General features: G+C 43.4%; 1 protein-coding gene across 1 annotated transcript in view; it reads left to right on the forward strand.

Moving 5' to 3' along the window:
- eif4e2 (eukaryotic translation initiation factor 4E family member 2) overlaps window positions 1–18,560 on the forward strand; it is a 48,477-nt gene that overhangs the window by 13,398 nt on the left and 16,519 nt on the right. The window contains exon 4 of the mRNA XM_068042363.1: window positions 2,881–2,985. Coding sequence (XP_067898464.1) covers window positions 2,881–2,985 — 105 coding nt within the window. The remainder of the gene's footprint in view (window positions 1–2,880; window positions 2,986–18,560) is intronic.

Consider the following 18,560-nt stretch of genomic DNA (forward strand, 5'->3'; position numbering starts at 1 on the left):
ATGCTTCAGCTATACAGGGCATTGGTGAGACCACATCTGGAGTACTGTGTACTATACTGGTCTCTTTATTTAAGGAAGGATGTAAATGCTTTTGAGGCAGTACAGAGAAGGTTTGCTAGACTAATACCTGGAATGGGCGGGCTATCTTATGAGGAAAGATTGGACAGGCTAGCCTCGTATCCACTGGAATTTAGAAGAGTAAGAGGTGATTTGATTAAAACATGTAAGATCCTGAGGGGTCTTGACAGGGTGGATGTGGAAAGGATGTTTCCCCTTGTGGGAGAATCTAGAACTAGGGATCAATTTTTAAAAATAAGGGGTTGCCCATTTAAGAGATGGGAAATTTTTTCTCTGAGGGTCGTGAGTCTTTGGCATTCTCTTCCTCAAAAGGCGGTGGAAGCAGAGTCTTTGAGTATTTGTAAGGCAGAGGTAGATAGATTCTTGATAACCTTCCACCCCCCTGCTTATCGGGGGTAGGTGGAAATGTGGAGTAATCAGTTCAATCATGGACTTGGTGAATGATGGAGCAGGCTCGGAGGGCAAGTGGCCTACTCCTGCTCTATGTTCATATGTAACTTTCAGCCTAAATGTGGTATCAATGTGGTATTTTCCATTAGGCAGAGCAAGCAGGTAACCTGCGCTATTTCCAATGCCTACCCTATGGGTTACAGCAGGGCTGTCCAACCTTTTTCACGTGGGGGCCACGTTCCAATTTTTGTCTTGCATAGGGGGCCGGTGAGAGAATTTCAGAAAGATAAAGGCATTAAAATTCATCTTGCTATTAATCAAAGCGGCAATAAATGTACATTTTTGTGAAGAAGCTTTTAATGAGAAGACTAATTTATTGACTTACTTTCTCTTCACTATGTTGGACACTGATTTAGTGAGAAACCTGTTTTTTTTTTTGCTTGCACAAGTAGTCGGTGTTTGCCCGCACACTTTTCGAGATGCTGAATATTCCAGATAGATGTCATTCTGTCAGGAGTGACCTTGATCACCTTCTCTCCTCTCTCTCTCTCCCCCTTTCTCTCTCGCCCCCTTTCTCTCGCTCTGCACTTGCTTGGCCCCCTTTCTTTCTCTGTGTTTGACAGTTGCAGAGAGCGGGAACGCTCAGCAGATGGTTGGTCAGTTTTTTTAAAAATCGCAAGTCAGTTTCACAGCTGACAGTTCCTGACAGTGGCAACAGTCGTTTTCCAACTTCAGCCAGTTTCGGGGTTTTCCAGCAGGCTTTTAAAGAATCCCAAATCTCTGAAGTTGGGAAACGGCTTTTGCTGTTGTCAGGAATTGTCAGCTGTGAAACTGACTTCTGATTTTTTTTTTCAAAAGTTGGTCTGCAAGAAGACAAAGGGAAATTTCTCAGCTCCATGCACGGATCCCTGGCTAGGATGAGGAACGGCCCGGTAACAGTTCACACTCGCAGGCTGAATGGAAACCTTTGGCGAGCTGTATCCTGATCCGTTGGCCGTATGTTGGACAACCCTGGGTTACAGGGTTCATTTTATACCCTGCAGTTTGCTATGCCAGAAAACTTCCCAAGTAAGGTCATGTTCATTTTCTTAGGAGCAAGGTCTTGCCTATGGAAGTGGAAATTTATACATTGAATGAGGGAAAAAAAGCATCTCGAGTGAGCCTGAATGTGAACGGTTAAGGCACTGAAACCAGTATTAACTGCCTGTTGGCATTTTTGTAATTGGAATTATTAATTAATATATTTACATAAATAAAATTTACCTGTTACTTTTTTGTGTATTTAATCCATCTAATGTTCCCTAGTTTTCCCAATTTGGCATTCCACTTCCTGTTGCGGGAAATTGCATGGGTTCTCACCAGACTGACAATTATCAAACCATTCAAACTGGCCCAAAGTATACTTGTTATTAAATAGAAAAGCACTGTGACTTCGGTATTCATAGAGAAATAATAAAATTATGCTATCTTAGTGTAATAGATATCTTGGGAGTGTACACAAGGTAGTAATCTCATAGAGAGATTGAGATGACATGATTATAAAATGGTTTATAACCATTATTTGAATCATAGAGTAAAATTTTGCAGCCTCAGAAACAACTGGGTGAAGTCAAATGTGGACTTTCTCATTGGATTACTCTTATGGGCAGTAGGTGCCATGATGGTAATTGGCCAGGTGCTCCTTACCATTGACACAATTGTGTCTTTTAATAACTACCACCATGGGTTTCACAGACGATCATGCTCATTTGATGGTGAAAAAATGTGTTTTGCTGACAAAAAATGAGATCGTTTTGCTATCATGTTGCATAATTAAGCGTAGCCCCGAATGAAACGTTCTGCATCAATATTTTGCCATCATCTGCCAATTATCCAGTTTATTACTGACTAATATAGTTAGTGCTGTATAATTGAAAGTACTTATGCTTACAGAAACACAGCAATCATCTTGTCACACAAAAGCAAAATGCTGCAAATGCTAGAAATCTAAAATTTAAAAATGCCGTAAATACTCCAAGTCAGGCAACATCTGTGAAGAATGAAACAGAGAACAGAAATTTAGTTCTGACGAAAGGTCATAGACATGAAACGTTCTGTCCCTCTCTCTCTATCAGTCAGTCATCTTGTTATGTGATGTGTGAGTATCTCATCAGTTTGTTCAGGATCAAAGGATGTCCTTAACACCACTAATAACGACTGAAAGTGACATCTTAATTTGGTCCTGGGGTCATGACTGGATCTCTCAACACAGGCACAGAACTAAATTAACTAAAATCTAAAATTCTTGGTTCTTTGTGGCCTACACAATGCTGGAGTTGATCAGCAATACTTTTAATCATTCAAGGTATTTTAGTGATTCAGTGGAACTGTTAGAAAAAATATTTTTCTGTAATCCTTTTTTTTTCTTTTCAGGTTGAACAGTTCTGGAGATTTTATAGCCATTTAGTTCGACCTGGCGACCTCACAGGACACAGTGACTTTCACCTGTTCAAGGATGGCATTAAACCAATGTGGGAGGTGAGCAGCAAGCTGCCTTTACAGGATATGATTAAATTAATAAGACTTGCCTGGTAATTTCTCCTGAGGTTCATGTTATGAAAAAGTCATTCTGTTTTGCTAAAAAATATTTTTAAAAAGGAATTTATAGTTGAGTAAATGTTGGACCAGTTTGTTTTTAAAAAAAAAAGCTATCTAGAGGACACTGAGGGAACCGGATTGGCAACAGTGTTGCTGGTTGTCACATGGCTCTGATTAGGCTTGGAACAGAAACCATGGTAACAGGGGCAGAGAAGTGACGAGCCCTCCTTTGATTGGACAAGCCCAGCAGTAGCAGAGCACCTGGAAGGGCAGAAAATTGACGAGCTTTCTGGTTGTGTGTCCGGGTGTGTGTGTTTTACCTTCTGGAAGGAGATAAAGTCAAGTCTGCTGAAGTGTCGAGGAAGGAGAAAAGACTACAACCTAGTTCTCTTTCCAGCAATTCCATAAAAGACTGTGAAGTCCACTGTGTCGATTCATCTCGTCTCCTACCTCTGAGGAGGGCCTGTTAAGCCTTGCTTCTCGGCGCTGCCGATAATTTTGTTGTTCAGTAAAGAAACCTGGTCAGTGATTTCTATTCTAGGAAATTTTTAAATAATATGTTGTGACCTGTGGAGAAGTGGGACTGAATTAACAGTGCACTCCTCCCACCTCAGTCATAACATCTTTACTGGGGCGGGCTCTATTTTCCAGGATAAACCCAATGCTGACGACGTACAATTGTAAATGGGGTGATAATAATTGAAAAAGGAAAAATAAGAACCACCAGGTTTCTTGTGTAATAGAGTAAAGTTTACACCATTGGAATGTCTATAACAGTTGCTGCAACTTTCTGGGGAAGGAGAATGTATCCCTGAGTGATTTGAGATACTTAACCAAGATTAAACCAGAGGAGTTGGCATAACTGTTGATAGTTAAAATCAGGCGCTACGCAAGAAGACATAATTGCAGTAATAGCCCAACATTTGGAGTTGGAAGAAGAATAAAGCAAATCAGAGGGTAGTGCAATTGAATTAGCTAAAATTCAGTTTCAAATGAAAAAAATTGAGCAGGGACAGGAATTGCTAAACTTAAGCTTCAACAGGAAAAAGAAATAGCAATAAGAAAACTTGAACAGGAAAATGAAATAGAAAAACTTAAATTTGAGTTTGAAAAAGAAGTGACAATGAAAAACTTGAGTTTGAGGAAAAGGAAAGAGAAAGGGAATACCAGATTAGAAAGCTGGAACTATGTCTTAAGAGTGGAATTGACACCAGTGAAAGTTCTGGTGTGGAAAGATCTGTCTCGAGCTCAGAACCCAGTGGAGAGCTGTTCAAATTTGTGCAAGCACTCCTGAAATTTGAAAGGGACGTAGAGGCATTTTTCATTGCTTTTGAAAAGTTGGTAAACAGATGAAGTGGCCAAGACACTGCAAAGCAGGTTGATGGGTAGAGCTCATGAAGTTAATGCCATGCTTTCTGAGGAGGCTTTTGCAGATTGCTGTAAGGCCAAATACAAAAACCAATGTGAGTGTAGGGGTTGTAGATAAGATACCTGAGAGTTATAGGGAATTCTTGGCGAAAGGAAAAGTAACTCCTATCCCTCAAGCGAGGAACGTAAACCTATAGTTATGCTTAGGAATACAGGAACCACCCAAAATCTTTTGCTGGGAAAAGGCATGGTTTTTTCCACCAGAGAGCGCACTGAATGCCAAGATTTTAGTGAATGGTATTGGCAGGGAATATATACCTGTACTTTTATAGTGGGTGCACCTAGAGTGTGACCTAATGTCTGGAATGGTAACTGTAGGAGTTGTCTACAGCTTGCCGGTAGATGTAGTTGACCTACCCTTGGGGAATGATTTGGCCGGAGCAAAAGTAGTAGCTTTGCCAGTAGTCACAGATAAACCAAGTGAAGTTAAAGAGACAGAACACTTAGAGGAAAAGGTTCCAGGAATTTTTTTCTTGTGTAGTAACTCAAGCAATGGCTAAACAAGTTCCATTGTCCAAGGTAAAATTGGTGGCACAGTCAGATAGCCGAATATCTGAAACTTTCTTTGGGGATTTGGATAATCCGAAGGAAACATTTAATAAGTCCTCTCTGACCACGGCTCAGCCAGCTGATCCAGAGTTGAATAAGTTGGTACAATCAGTTCTAACAGAAGCTGAGGCAAAAGGAGTTCTAGAAGGCTATTATATTGAAAAAGGGATTCTGATGAGGAAGTGGCGCCCTCTTCATAGACCTGTGGATGAAGAATGGGCGGTTGTTCGTCAGATAGTGGTACCGCCCAAGTATCGCAGGGAACTATTAAGGTTAGTGCATGAGATTCCTATAGCGGGGCATGTGAGGATCTGGAAGACCAAAGCATGTATAAGCCAACATTTTTACTGGCCAGGTCTTTCCAAGGACATGGTGTAGTTTTATAAAACGTGCCACACATGCCAGATTGTTAGAAAAATGTAACCTGCCATAAAACTGGCATCTCTAATTCCATACAGTTATTGGGGAATCATTTAGTACCACGTTAATAGACTGTGTAGGGCCTTTACCGAAAACAAAAGCGGGACACCAGTATAGACTCACTATCATGGATATGGCTACTCGGTTCCCAGAGGCCATTCCCTTGAGAACAATTTCTGATAGGGTAGTGGTAGAGAAGTTAACCCAGTTCTTCACTCGATATAGATTACCAATTGAGGTTCAGTCGGATCAAGGTTCCAATTTTATGTCTCAAATTTTTTCAGGAAGTTATGGGTAATTTGGGTATAACACAGTTACAGTCTTCAACATACCACCCACAGACACGGGGAGCTTTAGAAAGGTACCATCAGACCCTCAAAACAACGATTAAGGCCTACTGTCATGAATATCCCCATGATTGAGATAAATTGCTAGAGTTTCTTCTGTTTGCTACTAGGGATTTACTGAATGAATCTGTAACCTCATGGTCCAGCATATCCAGCACCCCCCCCCCCCCCCCCCCCCATGGCATCAGGTCAAACATGGACAAGGAAACCTCCTGCTGATTACCACCTACCACCCTCCCTCAGCTGATACTCATTCATGTTGAACAGCACTTGGAGAAAGCACTGAGGATGGCAAGGGCACGGCATATACTCTGGGTGGGGGACTTCAATGTCCATCACCAAGTGTGGCTCGGTAGCACCATTACTGACCGAGCTGGCCGAGTCCTAAAGGACATAGATGCTAGACTGGGTATGGGGCAGGTGGTGAGGGAAAACATACTTGACTTCATCCTCGCCAATCTGCAGGCCGCAGATGCATCTGTCCATGACGGTATTGGTAGGAGTGACTGCAAAGTGAATATAGGGAGTTAGGCAGAAGGTTAAAAAGCAGGACCTCCAGGGTTGTAATCTCAGGATTACTCCCTGTGCCACGTGCTACTGAGGGTAGGGATAGGAGGATAGGGCAAATGAATGCGTGGTTGAAGAGCTGGTGTAGGCGGGAGGGCTTCAGCTACTTGGATCATTGGGATCTCTTTTGGTGCAGAGGTGACCTGTACAAGAGGGACAGGTTGCATCTGAACTGGAAGGGGACCAATATTCTTGTGGGGAGGTTTGCTAGTACTATTCGGGAGGGTTTAAACTAGTCTGGCGGTGGAGTGGGTCCCAAAGTAGTAGTCTCTCTGATTAGATGGTTGAGGCAAATGTAGAGGTTAAAGCAAGCAAGTCCAGTAGGCAGGATGGGGAGCGTGGAAGGGCAGGTAGGCTAAACTGCATTTACTTTAATGCAAGAAGCCTTACAGGTAAGGCAAATGAACTCGGAGCATGGATTGGTACATGGGATTGTAATATAGCTATTACGGAAACGTGGTTGAGGGATGGGCAGGGTGGGCAGCTCAGTGTTCCGGGGTACTGATGCTTCAAGCATGACAGAGGTGGAGGTAAGAGAGGAGGGGGAGTTGCACTATTCATTAGGGAGGACATCACGGCAGTACTTAGAGGATATCCCGTGGGGAACATCCAGCGAGGCCTTATGGGTAGAACTTAGAAATGAGGAAGGGGTGATCATTTTGATGGGATTATGCTATAGGCCCCCCAATAGTCAGAGGGAATTGGAGGAGCATATATGTAGGGAAATCACCGATAGGTGTAGGAGTTATAGGGTAGTAATAGTCGGTGATTTTAACTTCCCTAATATTGACTGGGACTGCCTTAGTGTTAAGGGATCAGATGGGGAAGAATTTATTAAGTGTGTCCAAGATAGATTTCTGAAGCAGTATGTGGATGGCCCTACTAGAGAAGGGCTTGCACTTGACCTCCTCTTAGGAAATGAGGCTGGGCAGGTGGTTGATGTGTCAGTGGGGGAGCACTTTGGGACCAGTGACCACAACTCTATTAGCTTCAAGATAGTTATGGAAAAGGATAGGACTGGTCCTCAAGTTGAAGTCCTAAATTGGGGGAAGGCTAATTTCGATGGCATCAGACAGGAACTCTCAAAAGTTGATTGGGAGAGGCTGTTTACAAGAAAGGGACATCTGGCAAATGGGAGGCTTTTAAAAATGAGATGGGAAGAGTTCAAGGCCGGCATGTTCCTGTTCGATTGAAGGGCAAAGCTGGCAAGTTTAGGGAACCTTGGTTGACGAGGGATATTGAGGGTCTGGTCAGGACAAAGAAGGAGGCATATGTCAGGTATAGGCAGCTGGGATCGAGCGAGTCCCTCGAGGAGTATAGGGGATGTAGGAGTACACCCAAGAAGGAAATTAGGAGGGTGAAAGGGGCCATGAGATTTCCCTGATGGATAAGATAAAGGAGAATCCTAAAAGATTCTATAAGTATATTAAGAGTGAAAGGGTAGATCCCCTTAAGGATCAGTGTGGTAATCTATGTGTGGAACCACGGGAAATGGGCGAGGTCTTAAATTAATACTTCTCGTCTGTATTTACCGTGGAGAAGGTCATGGAAGCTAGTGATTTCAAGGGAAGGAACAACGATATCCTGGAGCATATCAACATTACAAAGGAGGAGGTGTTGGAGGTTTTGAAGCGCATTAAGGTGGATAAATCCCCAGGGCCTGACCAGGTGTATCCTAGGATGCTATGGGAAGCAAGGGAGGAGATTGCTGGGGCCCTGGCAGAGATTTCTGTATCATCGTTAGCCATGGGTGAGGTATCGGAAGACTGGAGGATAGCTAATGTTGTGCCTTTATTTAAGAAGGGCAGCAGGGATAATCCAGGGAACTACAGGCCGGTGAACCTTACTTCAGTGGTAGGAAAGTTATTGGAAGGGATTCTGAGACACAGGATTTACATGCATTTGGAAAGGCAAGGTCTGATTAGGGATAGTCAGCGTGGCTTTGTATGTGGGAAATCATGTCTCTCGAATTTGATTGAGTTTTTTGAGGAGGTGACCAAGAGGATTGAGGAGGGCAGGGTGTGGACGTTGTCTACATGGGTTTTAGCAAGGCCTTTGCCAAGGTTCTGCATGGTAGGCTGGTCCGGAAGGTTCGAACACATGGGATCCAGCCAATTGGATACAAAATTGGCTTGGTGATAGGAGGCAGAGGGTGGTAGTGGAAGGTTGTTTTTCAGATTGGAGGCCGGTGACCAATGGTGTGCCGCAGGGATCGGTGCTGGGCCCTCTGTTGTTTATCATATATATTAATGACTTGAATGTGAATGTAGGGGGCATGATTAGTAAGTTTGCAGATGACACCAAAATTGGTATAGTGGACGGTGAAGAAGGTTGTCTCAGGTTACAACAGGATATAGATCAACTGGGAAAGTGGGCAAGGGATTGGCAAATGGAATTTAAAGCAGACAAGTGCAAAGTGATGCATTTTGGGAAGTTAAACCAGGGCAGGTCATATGTAGTGAATGGCAGGGCCCTGAGGAGTGGTGTTGAGCAGAGACACCTTGGGATGCAAGTACATAGTTCCCTGAAAGTGACAGGTAGACAGGGTGGTGAAAAAGGCGTATGGCATGCTTGCCTTCATCGGCCGAGGCATTGAGTACAAGAGTTGGGACGTCATGTTACAGTTGTACATAACGTTGGTTTGGCCGCATTTGGAGTACAGTGTGCAGTTCTGGTCGCCGCACTACAGGAAAGATGTGATTAAGCTAGAGAGGGTGCAGAAAAGATTCACAAGGATGTTGCCTGGTTTGGAGGGCTTGAGTTATAAAGAGAGATTGGATAGGCTGGGTCTGTTTTCCTTGGAGCGAAGGAGGCTGAGAGGGGACATGATAGAGGTATTAAAAATTATGAGAGGCATAGATAGGGTAGATAGCCAGAGTCTGTTTCCCATTGTAGGGGTGACTAAAACTAGAGGGCATAGATTTAAGGTGAGAGGGAGGAGGTTTAAAGGGGATCAAAGGGGTGAATTTTTCACACAAAGAATAGTGGGTATCTGGCATGAGCTGCCAGAGGAGGTGGTGGAGGCAAGAACAGTAGCGACATTTAAGAGACATCTGGACAGGTACTTGAATGAGCAAGGCATAGAGGGATATGGAATTAATGCAGGCAGGTGGGATTAGTATTGATGGGCATTATGGTCGGAATGGACGCGGTGGACTGAAGGGCCTGTTTCTATGCTGTACGACTCTGACTATATGAACACCGCACAGTCCTTGTGGAGACGAAGTCCCGCCTTCACATTGAGGATATCCTCCATTGTGTTGTGTGGCACTACCACTGTGCTAAATGGGATTGATTTCGAACAGATCTAGCAATGCAAAACTGGGCATCCATGAAGTGCTGTGGGCCATCGGCAGCAGCAGAATTGTACTCGACCACAATCTGTAACCTCATGGCTTGGCATATCCCCCACTCTACCATTACCATCAAGCCAGGAGACCAACCTTGGTTCAATGAAGAGTGCAGGAGGGCATGCCAGGAGCAGCACCAGGCATACCTCAAAATATGTTGTCGACCTGGTGAAGCTACAACACAGGACTGTCTGCGTGCCAAACTGCGTAAGGGCATGCGATGGACAGCTAAGTGATCCCATAACCAGCGGATCAGATCTAAGCTCTGCCGCCCTGCCACATCCAGCCGTGAATGGTGGTGGACAATTAAACAATTAACTGGAGAAAGTGGCTCCACAAATATCCCCATCCTCAATGATGGGGAAGCCCAGCACATCAGTGCGAAAGATAAGGCTGAAGCATTTGCAACAATCTTCAGCCAGAAGTGCCAAGTTGATGATCCATCTCCGCCTGTTCCTGAAGTCCCCAGCATCGCAGATGCCAGACTTCAGCCAATTCGATTCACTCAGCATGATGTAAAGAAATGACTGAAGGCACTGGATACTGCAAAGACTATGGGCCCTGACAATATTCCGGCAATAGTACTGAAGACCTGTGCTCCAGAACTTGCCGCGCCCCGAGCCAAGCTGTTCAAGTACAGCTACAACACTGGCATCTACTCTGCAATGTGGAAAATTGCCCAAGTATATCCTGTACACAAAGCAGGACAAGTCCAACCCGGCCAATTACTGTCCCATCAGTCTGCTCTCAATCATCAGTAAAGTGCTGGAAGGTGTCATCAGCAGTGCCATCAAGCGACACTTGCTTCGCAATAATCTGCTCAGTCACGCTCATATTGGGTTCCGCCAGGGCCACTCAGCTCCTGCCCTCATTACAGCCTTGGTTCAAACATGGACAAAAGAGCTGAATTCGCGGTGAGGTGAGGGTGACTACTCTTGACGTCAAGGCAGCATTTGACTGAGTATGGCATCAAGGAGCCCTAGCAAAACTGAAGTCAATAGGAATCGGGGAAAACTCGCCGCTGGTTGGAGTCATACCTAGCGCATAGGAAGATGGTTGTGGTTGTTAGGCGTCAATCATCCCAACTGCAGGAGTTCCTCAGGGGAGTGTCATGGGTCCAACCATCTTCAGCTGCTTCATCAGTGACCTTCCTTCAATCATAAGGTCAGAAGTGGGAATGTTCGCTGATGATTGTGCAATGTTCGGCATTTGTGACTCCTCAGATACTGAAGCAGTCCATGTTGAAATGCAGCAATACCTGGACAACATCCAGGCTTGGACTGATAAGTGGCAAGTAACATTCGTGCCACAGAAGTGCCAGGTAATGACAATCTCCAACAATCTCCCCTTGCCATTCAATGGCATTATGATCGCTGAATCGCCCACTATCAACATCCTGGGAGTTACCATTGACCAGAAACTGAATTTGAGTAGCCATATAAATACCATGGCTACAAAGCAGGTCAGAGGCAAGGAATCCTGCAGCGAGTAACTCTCCTCCTGACTCCCCAAAGCCTGTCCACCATCTACAAGGCACAAGTCAGGAATGTGATGAAATACTCTCCACTTGCCTGGATGGGTGCAGCTCCAACAACACTCAAGAAGCTAGACACCATCCAGGATAAAGCAGCCCGCTTGATTGGCACCCCATCTACAAACATTCACTCCCTCCACCACCGATGCACAGTGGCAGCAGTGTTTGCCATCTACAAGGTGCACTGCAGCAATGCACCAAGGCTCCTTAGATAGCACCTTCCAACCCTGCGACCTTTGCCACCTAGAAGGACAAGGGTAGTAGATGCATGGGAACACCACCACCTACAAGCTCCCCTCCGAGCCCCACACCATCCTGACTTGGAACTATATCGCTGTTCCTTCATGGTCGCTGTGTCAGAATCCTGGAACTCCCTTCCTAACAGCACTGTGGGTGTACCTACCCTACATGGATTGCAGCGGTTCAAGAAGGCAGCTCACTACCACCTTCTCAAGTGCAATTAGTGATGGACTTTAAATGCTGGCCTAGCCAGTGACGCCCACATCCCATGAATGAATTTTTAAAACTCTACTAGTTATAGTCCTTTTGCATTAGTTTTTGGATGTAAGATAAGAGGTCGTCAAAAACTAATTTAAGCATGGTTTTTGGAACGGAGGGATGAATCTTCTGTGCTAAATTATGTATCCGTGTTTCGGGAACGGCTCATGAGAGCCTGCAAAGTGACTCAGGAGCGTCTTAAAGCTTCCCGAACAACTATGGAAAAATGGGCAGACAAGCATGTCGAGACCCAAACGTTTCGGCTCGGGGATGAAGTGCTGGTGGTGATGCCTTTACAGGGTGAACCGTTGAAAGCATGGTTCAGTGGTCCATATAAAGTGGTTAAGTTAATTAGTGAAGAATGTTATTTGATTGACACTGCAGATCGCCAGAAAAAGAATCAGCTGTGTCATATCAATATTTTAAAACAATAATATCGCCGGGAGGTGGATAAGCAAGCACAGGTATGTCAGGTAGTAGGGACAGTGAAGGATGAAAGGGATTGTGAGGATGAGGCAGAAGGAAGCCCAGACAATTCTAAAATTGAACCTCCGACTAACTGATTAGCTAATACTGAATTGCTAGGGTGGTTGGACACTATGCTTTCATATTTAGATGCAGAACATCAAGAAGACCTAACCAGGCTACTCCCAGCATTTAAGAGTCTCTAGGGATAAGCCAGGATGCACAACCTTAGCCACACATGATGCGGGGTAGGAGAATCAGTTCCTATCAAACAACATCCTTACCATTTAAGTCCAGAGAAGCAGGCCCAGGTAAAAGCAGAAATCCAATACATGCTGGAGAAACACCTAATAGAACCCAGTCAAAGTAGCTGGAGTTCACCAGCAGTATTACTGCCTAAACCTGACTGTTCAGCCAAACTTTGCATAGACTACAGAAAGGTTAATGCAGTAACAAAGACAGACTCCTACCCAATCCCTTGCTTGGAACAACTGGGGTCTCTGTTTGGAAGGTTGCAGTCAGCTGATTTGGTGATGGTCTTTGTGGAAAGATTTAATAAACAGAATGCCAAACTATTATGATGGAATTTACTGTTACAACCTTATCACTTAAAGATTATCCACATTACGGGTAAAAATAATGTTATTGCAGATGCTTTATCGAGAATCTAACTTTGTTCAAGTTATTTGAATGAAAAGAGAGTACTGAGCAGAATTGTATTGACTACAAAGAAAGAGTGAATGAGTATGAGGGTGAAAATGTGTTTTTTATTTTTCCTACACTTTATAATCAAACTCATTTAAAAATGGAGTTTCATTCCTCTGATGGGGAGGGGTTATGAAAGTGATTGTTTTGTTATATATTTTTAGAAAGGTATTTATAGTTAAATTGAATAAATATCAGACCATCTTTTTGGAAAAAGAGAGAGGGAGCCATCAAGAGGACATCGAGGGAGCCGGATTGGCAACAATGTTGCTGGTTGTCACATGACTCTGGTTAGGCTTGGAACAGAAACCCTGGTGATGGGCAGAGAAGTGACCAGCATTCTTTGGACAAGCCCAGTAGTAGAGCACCTGGAAGGGCAGAAAACTGACGAACATTCTGGTTGTATGTCAGTATGTGTGTGTTTTACCTTCTGGAAGGAGATAAAGTCAAGTCTGCTGAAGTCTTGAAGGAGAAAAGACAACAACCCAGCTCACTTTCCACAATTCCATAAAAGACCCTGTGAAGTCCACTGTGTTGATTTGTCTTATCTCCCGTCCCTGAGGAGGGCCAGCTAGAGGTGCTTCTCAGCGCCGCCTGAAGAGAATTGTTCTAGGGGGAATCTGAGCGGCGTGTCTGCATGTGCTAGGAGTTTGGACTGTGTGCCAGTTTTGGTGCAGCGTGTCTCATCTGTTTTCTTCAGAGGTGGGCAAGTCGTCTGCCTCGGTGTTTTTTTTGTCTGTAACAGAGCTCTGATTCAAAAATCCCTTTTTATTTTTTTGGTTAACCGGTATAGTTATACGTGTGTGTGCGTGAGTGTGTGATGCTAAGGTTAAAAAAAGGGACTTTCAAATTAACGTTGGGACCTTAAAAAAAAAAATTTCATCTGTTTATTTTACTTCATTACAAGTTGAGACTTATTTTATAATAAACTGATAATTTTGTTGATCAGTAAAGAAACCTGGTCAGTGTGTTCTATTCTGGAAAAATTTTTAAAATGTGACCTGTGGAGAATTAACTGGGGCTGAATTAACAGTGCACTCCTCCAGCCTTGATCGTAACATTCAGCATTCACAAATGCAATCATGATCTTTTGTTTTTGCTTACTCCAAAAGTAATGTTAAAATTCAGCTTTGATATTTGTAATACACCTGTTAATGTGAAATTCCAATGCCTGCTATTTTAATTAATGCATTAGCCCACTTATTTTAAATAAGTTAGTAGCTTTTGTTGTTGATATCGAGTTGGAGCAATTTTAACCCACATCATTCAGTTACAAAAATAGTTGTTTAATTTTGGGTAAACTTGGATAAATCCAATGTCTGTTCTGTAAACTAAATGAAATTGTCTAAATTCCATGTCAGCCAGCCCTTAGTTTGAGATTTGGTGTTGATTTATTATCTGAAAGTGAAAAATGTGCTCACGAGCTCCACGTGTCATTTTTTTGTTAGGAAAACTCGTGGCTCAGTTGCTTTATGCTCCTATGTTTTATCTTTTAAAATAATTTTTTTCTTCACCTGATTCCTGCATAATGCCTAATGTAAATAGAGAAACCATGGACCATGACTGAGGGCTAGTAACACTGTTACGGCCACGTGGTGAGGGCTGTGGGTGGTTCCCACTGTTCAACTCCCATCTGACCATAGCAAGTATTTTTGCTATTAGGGTTTTAATGCCTTTGTGTATTATTTGTCAAGTCAACAGACAGCGTCAGGTTTTCTTGTAGCTTTAAAGTAGAAGATTAATTATTGAGCAATATGCCTTATCCCGAAATTGTCACAACTGCACCCACTCACGCATTCATTTGCTCACAGAAGAGGCCAATAGGAAAAACGTTAAGTGGTTTTAAGTGAGGTAGGGTTTCGGGTTCACAGTAAACTTATTGAATTCTCTGAGGTTAAGTACTCTTTTTTTTTTTTTGTTGCAGGCCTGAGCTGTTTGTAGATTTCTCTGGTTGGGAGTTCAGTTTGAAGACAGAGGATCACTTACAATTCATTGCTGCACAAGTTGAAAATGTAGAATTTACAGCAGGGCGCGTTCCTTCTTGGCTTGCTGGATTTTCTCCCAACTCTGTCTCTGTTGGGAGACTGTCATGCCCAGTAAAGGCATGGCCCATTTATAACTTTTAAACATGGACTTTATTCAGCATATGAAAAGTGGACATGGGCTGCAAAGATGGCCGCCTAAGGTCGGCCTGTGTCTTCAAGAACTGACACTGTAAGGGCAAAAGAATACCTTCCACACTAAGGTGTCATCAACGTCTATCCTGAAACCATCAGGAGACATTCCTGAATTGAATGGGTTTCTCCTGAAACAAAGAAGGTGATTGTCTTAACTGTCGTCAGGAAGAATGTCTTGTAACAATAAACCAGGATGGGGTTAATCGACCATACCTCCACCATATTTGGAAAAGGAACTGAGGTCACATGGTGGGACAACCATGTTGGTCTCCTTTTACAAATCTTTTAAAATACAGACTGCAGGAAAAAGCAGCAAGCAGACAAGGTAGTACCATCGTGCCTTAAAAGAACTGGAGGCTGTAACATCTTAAGGTCTCTGAGCCTGTTACTTTTCAAGTCCACCAGTACAGAAAATCAACCTCCAAGTGATGAGACTACAAGCAACTAATTTCATGACCTGCTGAAAATCCACCTCTTCGAGAGAATCCAGCAACGAATTCAATATATGACTCCAGCTATTGAATCCACCTAACTGCACTTCAGGAGTGAAAACGCTTTCTTCGCCAGGCCAGCAGCGCAGGCCTTTTTCCTCAAGATGAGCCAAATCGTGCGACTTAGAAACTATTCCTTTGTTTGCAATTTGTAAAAGTGCACTAGCCTTTAATGGCTTTCTTTCTCATGTGTGCGTGTGAGAGAGTGGTGATTAAGTGACATAGCGTTAGACTTCCAGGGTGAACGTGTGAATAAAAATTATTTAAATCCTTATTTAAACACAGGAAAAGCTGCTGATTATTCAAATTGGCCATACTCTCTGGTTAAGAAGCAACACATCTTTTTCAAAAACACGCTGATTACGGACAGTAAAGGGAGAAGAATTGGCGTTTCAGTTCTCTCTCAATTCTGTCCATAACAGACATAGATCTTCCCTCGGGCACCGACAATGTCTACTTCATACCTTTGTTTCAGAAGAACCCATTCAGTTACTAAATGTCTCATTATGGGTTCAGGATGGGTGTAATTGACACTTCTTAGCTTTTGAATGTATTCTTTTGTCTTTGCCAGACAGCTTTGTATATTCAAACAATGTCTTTTGACCTTTATTTTTTTTTTAATTTTATTTAGAGATACAGCACTGAAACAGGCCCTTCGGCCCACCGAGTCTGTGCCGACCAACAACCACCCATTTATACTAATCCTGCATTAACCCCATATTTTTTACCACATCCCCACCATTCTCCTATCTGCAGTAGAAGCAATTTACAATGGCCAATTTACCTATCAACCTGCAAGTATTTGGCTGTGGGAGGAAACCGGAGCACCCGGCGGAAACCCACGCAGACACAGGGAGAACTTGCAAACTTCACACAGGCAGCACCCAGAACTGAACCCAGGTCGCTGGAGCTGTGAGGCTGCGGTGCTAACCACTGCACCACTGTGCCAAAGGCTTTGGCAGCCTTTTTTTTTGTTTTAGCACATTGTTCACTTAAAAGTCCATTTTTATAACTCTTCAAGTTGAGTTCTTGTCGTTCTAACCGTTGCACTTTACATGAGTGTCACAAAACTGAGAGTGGACTGTAAAAATTAGAGAGATTCCAAGTCCAGTTAAACAAATTAGTCTCCTTACTTTAAAGGATGGCGTTCCTTTACGTTGATTATGGATTCAATGATATGTGCCACTTCTTTGCTTTGTTTCAGGGAGTCATACAGCATAGAAGGAGGCCATGCATCCCATTTTCCTGTGCCCATTCCCATTCTCCTCTTTCTCCATAGCCTGCAAGTTTTTCCCTTCCACATATTCATCCAATTCCCTTTGAAAGTTACTGTTGTATCTGCTTCCACCACCCTTTCGTGCAGTATATTCCAGAGTATCGAACCTTACTACATGTATATATTAAAAAAAGATTCTTCTCATTTCCCCTCTGGTTCTTTTACCAATTATCTTTAATCTGTGCCATCTGGTTACAGTCTCTTCTGCCACTTTATCTTTGCTTTATCAAAACCCCTCATAATTTTGAATATTTCCATTACATCTCCCCATAACACTCTCTACTCTAAGAACAACAATCCTAGTCACTCTAGTCTGTCCACATAACTGTAATCCCTCATCCCTGGAAATATTCTTCTAAATCTCATTTGTACCCGCTCCAAAGTATTCCTGTCTGTCCTAAAGTGTGGTGCCCAGAACTGGATGCACTACTCGAACTGGGGCAAAGTTGAGTTTTATATAGATTTAGCATAACTTCCTGGCTTTTGTACTCTGTCCCTCTGTTTATAAAGCCCTGAAGCCCATATGTTTTGTTAATGCTTTAGTAACCTGTCCTGCTACATTCAGAGATTTTTGCACAAAGGACTCCAGGTCTTTCTCCTCTTGCACCCCTTTAAAATTGTGCTATTTAGCATGTATTGTCTCTCTTCACTCTTGCTACCGAAATGTCTCGCTTCACACTTTTCTTCGTGGAATTTCATCTGCCATAAGTCAACCCTTCCACTGGCCTGTGTCCTTTTTGAAGTCTATTTCTATCTTCCTCACTGGTTTACTACACTTTCAAGTTTCGTGTTACCTGCAATTTTTGAAATTGTGCCCTGTACTCCCAAGTTCCAGTTATTGATGTACATCAAAAACAGCAGTGGTCCTAGTGAGTAAGGGAACTTCACTGTGCACCTCCCTCCAGTCTGGAAAACAGCCATTCGCCACAATTCTGTTTTCTATCCTTTAGCCAGTGTTGTATCGATAGTGCTACTGCAACTTTTATCCCATGTGCTTCAATTTTGCTATCAAGCATAATTTGTGGTACTATATCAGTTGTGAACTATTGGTTGTAACCAACCAAAGAGTCTGCTGTTATGTGATAAATAGGCAATTCACGGTGTGGGGAATTGTTGATATCTTTGGTACAATACCATTGTAAGAATTAATTGTCTGCAGAAGAGGAGAGAAATTGGCTCAAAAAATCAGCGATCTAGTTTGATTTGTTCATACCAGTGCAAAGACTATTTGATTATCTTCTTCTTTGGCCTCCTTATCTCGAGAGACAATGGATAAGCGCCTGGAGGTGGTCAGTGGTTTGTGAAGCAGCGCCTGGAGTGGCTATAAAGGCCAATTCTAGAGTGACAGGCTCTTCCACAGGTGCTGCAGAGAAATTTGTTTGTTGGGGCTGTTACACATTTGGCTCTCCCCTTGCGCCTCTGTTTTTTTTCCTGCCAACTACTAAGTCTCTTCGACTCGCCACACTTTAGCCCCGCCTTTATGGCTGCCTGCCAGCTCTGGCGGACGCTGGCAACTGATTCCCGCGACTTGTGATCAATGTCACAGGATTTCATGTCGCGTTTGCAGGCGTCTTTAAAGCAGAAACATGGATGGCCGGTGGGTCTGATACCAGTGATGAGCTCGCTGTACAATGTGTCTTTGGGGATCCTGCCATCTTTCATGCGGCTCACATGGCCAAGCCATCTCAAGCGCCCTGACTCAGTAGTG

The sequence above is a fragment of the Heterodontus francisci genome, chromosome 11 (assembly GCF_036365525.1).
Source record: "Heterodontus francisci isolate sHetFra1 chromosome 11, sHetFra1.hap1, whole genome shotgun sequence".
Classification (NCBI taxonomy): domain Eukaryota; kingdom Metazoa; phylum Chordata; class Chondrichthyes; order Heterodontiformes; family Heterodontidae; genus Heterodontus; species Heterodontus francisci.